Source organism: Rhinolophus ferrumequinum, chromosome 5, assembly GCF_004115265.2.
Source record: "Rhinolophus ferrumequinum isolate MPI-CBG mRhiFer1 chromosome 5, mRhiFer1_v1.p, whole genome shotgun sequence".
Taxonomy (NCBI): Eukaryota; Metazoa; Chordata; class Mammalia; order Chiroptera; family Rhinolophidae; genus Rhinolophus; species Rhinolophus ferrumequinum.
In genome coordinates, this window is record NC_046288.1 from 10713015 (window position 1) to 10721451 (window position 8437).

General features: G+C 34.4%; 1 protein-coding gene across 3 annotated transcripts in view; it reads left to right on the forward strand.

Annotated features, from left to right (window-relative positions):
* Positions 1-8430, forward strand: part of GNPDA2 (glucosamine-6-phosphate deaminase 2) — a 30233-nt gene extending 21803 nt beyond the window's left edge. For all 3 annotated transcript variants that reach the window (XM_033105813.1, XM_033105815.1, XM_033105816.1), the window contains one exon: positions 7291-8430. In XM_033105813.1, the coding sequence (XP_032961704.1) occupies positions 7291-7352 (62 nt within the window). In that variant the 3' untranslated portion in view covers positions 7353-8430. The remainder of the gene's footprint in view (positions 1-7290) is intronic.
* The last annotated feature ends 7 nt before the right edge of the window (positions 8431-8437 follow it).

An 8437-nucleotide genomic window follows, 5' to 3' on the forward strand; every position in this document is an offset into this window, starting at 1 on the left:
GTCCTACTCTCCAAGCTATGTTTAGAATCTAATCAGCAGATAGAATGGTTTGCCCAATATCTTATTTAATCTTCATAATTCCAAACAAATTATTCCCAGACATTGAAATTATAATGGTTAAGTGTCAAACAGTATGGCATCAACTCTGGAAGTAAGCAGGAGATTGATTACCCAAACTTCTGCATGTGTATTTTCCTTTTGGTTTTTCCTACAGTTTAGTTCAGTAATTCTTAAACCTTACCATACCAGGTAATATATATATAACTACATATGCTTAATGTAATGAGCTTCTTCAAGGAAAATTTTGACTGTACTCAGTTTAGAACATATTCCCTGCTGAAGAGTCAACTCCACATACAAATACACACATAAACAAGCTGTATAAATAGGTACTTTTTATAAAGCACCTGTTTATATAGCGAATATGAAAATGTTATGTAATAGGTCATACATATAGATGAATAACCCATAAAGTATGTAATATGTATACTAATACATAAAAGTATAATCTTTTCCTCTAGTAACTGTTTACTTAACATGTATTAGAAAAATTACCCTGAATCAATCAAACCTGTATTTCATGAATATCATTATTTTGACAAAGTTAAAGAAGTTAATGTATTTCATGGCCTCTGAGACACATCTTTTTTCACATTTATCTTGTCCGAAATTGGGATGTGTTTAAAATTGATGTCATAATCATAGTTAATCTGGTAGCATTTTTTCTTATTGGTACATAAAATAATGATGTATCTTTCAGTCTGCAGCATTTCATTCATGAAATATAGTACGTAAACTTTAAAATTAATACATCAATTTAAAGGAAACCAGTAATTCATAGTTAAGGTAAATGTGTGAATATGGCAAATACTTTGAGGGTGATACACAAATGGAAGTTTGCCAAGTCACAATTTTTAAAACAAAATTTTGATCATGTGTATAAAGTTCTGTTTTTGCACTTGTCAGTTGTGAGCATTTTCCTTTTTTACTAAATATTCTTCAAAAGTATTTTTAATGGCTATGTAATAGTCAAGCAGACATATCATAATTTACTTAAACATTTCCTTGGTGTTAAACACTTAGGTTATTTCCATTTAATTTTTATCAGTTAAAGTACCAATTTTTTACCAAGCCACAAAATACATTAAATTGAAAAATTGTTAGCTTCTTAGCAATTTGATAGATAAAAGCAGAGTATCTGTGATGATTTGTGAATAAGACAGCTCTTCAATGGACTTTTAGCCACATATGTCCACATTGTCCTTTAGATTTCATCACAAATATTAGATTTCTTGAAAAAGTTAATAGAAGGAATCCTCATTATCCACATATTTTAATGCCTGTTTGAAGGAAATTCATTTAGCATTGCCATTTTTCTAGTACCAGCAATCCCCAGATAAACCCATTTGATTTTGTTAATTTAGTTTTCATCAGAAAAATTTTAAATTTTAGAGAATATTTAGTAAGATATGGAATAGCCAATACTTATATAACCAGGTGCTATTCGAAGCACATTATACTTGATTTACTTCTCACAAGTCTATGAAGTGGGTACTCTTATAATGTCATTTACAGATAAGCCAACAGGCTTAATAGAGATAAGTCACTTACCCAAAGTCACACAACTCATATGTGGCAAGCTGGGAAACCAGGCTTAACTGGAGTCTGCACTTTTGTTCTCTGTTTTAATGCCCCACTGGCTATGATATGATCTAAATTATATATTTTTTTTGTATCCTACTTATTGCTTCCAAAAAGGTCTAGACATATGTTAAAGATAATTTAAAACAGAAGGGAAGTAGATGATTACATGTATTTCGTTCTCTCAGTTCACCTATCCAGAATCTAAGCTTTACTGGAACATTTTGCAGTGTACAACTATTCATGAGAGAATTGCTGCATTGGCCTTTTTGAGGACACTGTATTTTCCACTTTGAAACAATATATTTCTGAAGAGGTTCAGGGTATCAGCTTCTTTCAGGATGGGTCATATATATATATATAAAACTCATTTTACAATAAGGTATTTTGAAATAGGATAGGATAATTATATTTATAAACTTATACATATTATATAGTTTTATATGAGGTCTGACAATTAAGTTCGCGAACTTGTTGCAACGATGTTGCTAACCTTTTTTGATATCAAAGGGATTATTCATTATGAATTTGTACCAACTGGACAGTTAACCAAGTTTACTATTTGGAAGTGCTGAAAAGCCTGCATGAAAAAGTTAGATGAAAACGACCTGAACTTTTCACCAACAATTCATGGCTCTTGCATCACGACAATGCACCAGCTCACACGGCACTGTCTGTGAGGGAGTTTTTAGCCGGTGAACAAATAACTGTGTTGGAACACCCTCCCTACTCACCTGATGTTTTAAAGTTCTAATGTATTCTTTCCACGATCCAAGCTGTAAGCAATGATAGATGAATTGTATCAAGCAGAATGATTTAAAAGCTGATCCTCTAGAAGACCCAACATCTTCTAAATCTTATGATTGAAATTACAACGGTCTTTGTGGCCCCCTCTCTTTGTGGGTCTCTCCATACTCCATTCTACTGCTCTTTACATGATGGTTATTGAAAATGGATTCAACTTTTTAGTTAAATCCTGTTTTAAATAAGATTGGTTGTTTGGAGATATCCAATAAATCTTTTTCATTAGCAAATATTTCCTTTGCGCTATAAAGCATTACCTTTTAATATATATTTTTGGTAAACATGAATTATATTTTCAAGTTAGTGTCATCAGCCAAGAAACATGGGTTATTTAAAGTCCCTTCGAGTACATTGTCTAACATGTTAATCAAAAGTATAAGAAGTATCCTTGCCTGAAAGCAGTTGACATTCTTCATAAAGTTGGCTCATTAAGTGATTTGAGAAAATAAAATGTAACATACTGAATTAAAATAAAAGCTCCACAAAAGTAGGGACTTTAGTTTTGTTCACTGTGTTACTTCAGCATATAGAAGTATGCCAGGTATATTGGAGGCACTTGATAAGTTGTGGGTGGTTGGACAGGTAGGTGTATGGATGGATGAACACGACTATGAAATAGTTATCAGTTTAAGGTACTGTATTATGTCAGTCACACTATGAAGTTTATAGGATATTAAATGAGGGCGAGAGTTACAGTTAAACAGCAGTTGCAGAAAACTTTAATTGAGCTCCTGGTATTGAGCCCTGGAAGAAGGGCAGTATTTAGGTTGGAAGGAAATGGCATAAGCAGAAGCACAGATTTGAGGATGAGCTGCATAGTAGCAGGGAAAGTTCCTGTTAATACAGAACAGTTAATGTGTTCTGATAAAATGGGGCTAGATTATACTTTGAAACAAAAGGGACTGTATGGATTAAGGGCAAAAAGCAAACCGGGACTGATGATGTGCCAGTGGCTCTTCACCTTTGTGGGGTCAATGACACTGACAATCTGGTGAAAACTGTCCTCAGAAAAATGCCACGAATACCGCGGTGCCAAAAAAATGTATACACATGACTTGTATTCATCTTTGGTTATTGGTATATATTGAGTATTACATTTTTTTTTCCTTTCTTAAAATGTGTATACATTTTTTGGAACCCTCTGTATATGCGCACGTGCATGCACACACGTTTGTAAATGTGGGAGGTTCAAGGATCCCTGGAACCTTCTGTAGCTCTGTATCCTAGGCTTACAGGTTGATGCTATACTTGATTCCTATCAGGTGGACAGCTTCTAATTATCATCAGTCTGGGAGTGAGAGATGGTTCAGTATTGACTGCTCTACTTTTCCCTGTATTCTCTATTGTTATGTTTAAATATGGAGTGTTTAACTGTTTTTAACAGTGATGATTACCTTAGATTTTTTTTTTTTTAAGCCTTGAAAATCCCAATATTAGAATGTAGGCCAGAAGGGCTAGTATAGTTTAAAACTAGCCTCTGTGAAGAACACAGAGAATGTTCACTGAAAGAATGTTTGTAGATTAATTCTGTCTGGCTACCCTCAGAACTCTTGCATTTGAACATCCAAGAGGTAATCTCTTCCCTATAAGGATGTAAAATTAACTATGGGGAGGGGTTTTATTACACTGAGAAAAACAATTTTACACATTCAGCAAAGCACAAATGCCAATAAGTTAGAGTTGTTTGAATACACCCTCAGGGATAGCTTTGCATAAAAGTCTATTCATTATAGTTATTGGTTTGTCCACATATTCATGGATTTTCATCACAGGCTTTTTATCTTCTAAACACAAGTATGCTGGAGGGGGGATGGGAGTGGGGGATGTGTAACTTCACAGGAACTATCACTATAGAAACATTCAAATATGAGATATTAAAGTATAAATTAAACATCATTTTAAGACTTTTATGTAATATGTTCAGTATATTGCTTTGTGTGTTGAATTTTTGAGCTGAGATTGCTCCATTTTGTAAATAAGGCCAGACAGCTAAATGGCTGCCATATATCCTGAGGTAGAGGGTGAACCAATCAAGTTCCTTTATGCTTAATTTGGTACTTACACAAAAATCCTTTTATTTCCTGGGTTACTTGCTCCCAAGTTTTAAAGTTTTCAAACTTTTCCCATTCACTTTAGCCTTCTGACCCTTCATTCCCTCCAGCTGCATGGAAGGTTTAACCTCTGGCTTTCCAGTCTTACTTCCAAGATTCTACATTTCCCCTAATCCTCAAGCATCCTTTCCTTTAAGGTCTGGCCACTTTGCCAATGCCCTTGATCCTTTTCTGTCCGAACTTAAGGACCATGAACTACACAATCTTTCTGCATGTCTCCATTCTCTCCCTCTCTACTGCGTCCTTTTTATCAATGTGTTCTAGATTGTTTTTAAATTTTAAAAATCCTACTAGATACCACCGTCTCACCGAACCTTCGCAGAATTTTTTAAATAAATGTTTATTGAGCTCCCACTGTGTGCCATAACCTTTATAGACCCAGGACTTAGAGCAGTGAATATAAAAGGTCCTGGACATTTCTAGTTGGAGACATGGTAGAAAATGACATTTTCTGAGTCAAACCTGCTTTAAAGAAAGTGAAGCAGTTAATTCATTTTCAGGTGACATTGGGCTGAGACCTAATGAACAAAAAGGAGTCATGCTTTGATCAGGCAGAAGAGATTCCAGGCTGAATCAAACAGCAAGTGTGGATCCAAGCTTAGCTTTTCTGAGATAACAGCAACAAAATAGTGTTGAGTACAGCATAAAAGGGGGGAAATGAGAGGACATGAGATCAGAAGGATAAACAAAGAAAACAGAATAAAATCTAAATTATTTTCTAAGTGACCAGAGCACCTGGAGAATTTTCAGTAGGGAAATAGTATCATCAAGTTTCTGTTTTAAAAAATTAGGTCGTCTGCTGTGCAGAAATTGTATTATAGGGCAGGGAAATGAATGAAAGTAAGAAACTGGAAATAGATTAGCGATGACATTTACTTCAGCTAGGGTGGTAGTCATGGAGATGAAGAACTGGGGCTAGTTGGGGATGTATTTTGAAAGTACAGACCGTCTCTGACTTACAGAGGTTTGACTTAGGATTTCTTTTTTTTAATTTATAATGGTGCAAAAGCAATAAGCATTCAGTAGAAACCGTGCTTTGAATTTTGATCTTGTCCTGGGCTACCCATGTGCAGTGCATATGGGTATCCTGCGATGCTGGGCAGCGGCAGGGAGCCACAGCTCCCAGGCGGCCATGCCATAAGGACGGTAAACAGCCCATACTCTACAGTATAATGTAAGTGCATTCTCAACTTACAATATTTTCAACATGAGTTTACTGAAACGTAACCCCATGGTAAATCAAGGTACATCTGTAGTGCCAGCTGATCTTGCTGCTGAATTTAAAAAGGAAAGAGGAAAAAATCAACAGTGGTTTTTAGTTGTCTGGCTTTAGCAGCTCATTGTGAAAGGTAGCACCGTATACCAAGATTTTTAAAGAAATGGTTTGGAAGGGAACAAATAGGTCTGGACCTTGTTAAATTTGAGGTGTTGATTACACACTTAAGTAGGCCTGCTGAGTACTTAGTGGTAGTATTCCCTCACTTTCAGATGCACTGATGAATTTTCTCTCTTCGCCTTTTAAGACTCTTCCGCTTCTGTTTTTTTCTCCTATTACCTGGACACTTCTTTGCATGTCCCTGTCTTAGCTTATTTCTGAAAAGCTGGTCTTCCTCACTGTTTAGATTTTAGAGTGCTTTTGCAGCCTTCCTGATAAGGAACATCTACTTATTAACCCTGTCTCCCCAATCCAATAACCCCATCTCCTGAGCAGACCACATTATGTGAGTACCTTTCCCCAGCCTCTGTGTCCTTAACCTGGAAAATTTAACTCGTTTAATTTTTTATTTCTAAAATATAAAATGTTTAGTTCATTAATTGGGACAATCTTCCCCCGCCAAAGAAATATAGTGCGTACGTATTAAAACATAAGTTGAAGATATTTCCCTTGAAGCTTTAGTAAGAAAAATTTACAACCATACAAGTTACAAGATGAAATTTAAATCTACTTGGAAATAATTATTTAATATAGGTTCTCTTCTGTACTGTTTTAGTAAACCTCCCTTGGTGCTGCTTGTAACCAACCCCTACTGTAAATAAATAGCCATGTCAAAATATGGAAAATAATTTGCCAGATGAATGGATATAGTAATATATTAGAGAACTAAAGCTGTCCTAGGGTCCGTGCACAGTTGGTCCATGCCAAAAGATCCCTTGATAGTATTTTTTTATGTATTAATCCTATAAACCAAAAGTATAAACGTCTGGGTTATATGAACCCAGTATGGACAATTTTGATAGGACCAAATTTCAAGTACTTTTTGGTGGACCAGATATATCCATGGATGTTTTGAATGGGACCAAATGTCCCACAAGGCTGTCCTGGTGTAACAACAGTTCTGAGCCCCTCACTGGAGTCTGCCAGAAGTTCAAACTCAACGTTTAGATGTAATTAAAATATATTAACAATATTAAAATTTGTTCTTTTGTCATACTGAAGCTCTGAAGACAAGAACTGCTCCTCCTTCCAGTTACTCCCAAAGCACCTATACATATGCTAGATCTGCAGATTCATAAAATGTAAATTGATATGTACTACTTAAATTTACTAGTTAAATATCAGTTTACAGTTTAAACATTCTGAAACATTGCTATTTGAATTTTTTAAATAAACTATTTTGTATCAGATGGGAACCAATATACTTACTGCATCTTATAAAGTCTTTTGTTTTCTAAAGTAAATGAGAGAGAGTTCAAAATTTAAAATACAACTAGAACTGTGCTTTTTTTCTTTAAGGTTTAATGCATGTGCACAATAAACTTGTGGATCCACTATACAGTATGAAAGAAGGAAAATGAAGGCGACTGGAGCAAAATTCTGCCTGAATGAACAGAACACTTTTATAAGTAGATGAATTGTCAGCTATGCAATATGATAAAACATGGGGGATTTTTGAAGATTGTCATTTTTGAAGTCAAGTATCTGTATGTTAAACATTCCATATTTAGAACATGTCCACTTCACACTAGGGTTTAGGAGAAGTAGTTGGCTCTCACAGATGTTTTTTATTATAAAGTATAGAACCCACATAACCACTCTATAAAACAGCACAGAAATGAAATGCTGGTCTGTTTAAAACTTTAAAAAGTCCTTTTAAAGGTGAAGACTATACATCAAGTACATTTATATGACTCCATTGGCATTTTTAGATTTTTATTTGTTAATCCTATGAAGACACTCCATGCCTTTCAGGTATCAAACAATTTATCACTGCAAACCTTTTGAAATGCTATCTTTATATTTTCTGCACATTACACAAGCTTTCTGCACATGGTTGCCTTAGTCTTCTTCCTATACTAGCATCTGGACATCAAAAGTCCTGCTATATATTGCTGATACAGAAAATCTGAAGAGATGACAGTGCCTAAAAGTACATATATGTCCCTTTGGAAAGTATATATAAGTGCATGATTTTTGTGCACCTTTTTCTGCACCTTTTTTTTTTTTTTAACAAATGTGCTTTTGTTTTTATTTAATGACTTGGGTTCGTGCTTCTAATGTAAGCATCTGGCAATTATGAGTTAAACCTAGCAACACACTTAAGGAAATTCTTTTGAAGAAAATTTTCTGATTATTGTTAAACTTCATAAATGATTAGCTTTATTCCTTATATATATGTCTAAAAGGATAATATAATGAACTATATATAAAAGTAATTATTGTAAACTATTTTAGATTGCCGTAAGAACTTGCATCATTAAACTGCAAATAAAAGTATATTGTTTTCTATCTTTAACTCAAATAAAGCTTATAATAAACAAATATAAGTTATCTAAATTTTATTTCCAGAAGTGGAATTGAATATATGCGTCTGAGAGAATCCAACAATTAGGTGGCTGTGAGTCTGCATTTAACTTTTTGTTTGCTGCTATTATGCAATTAG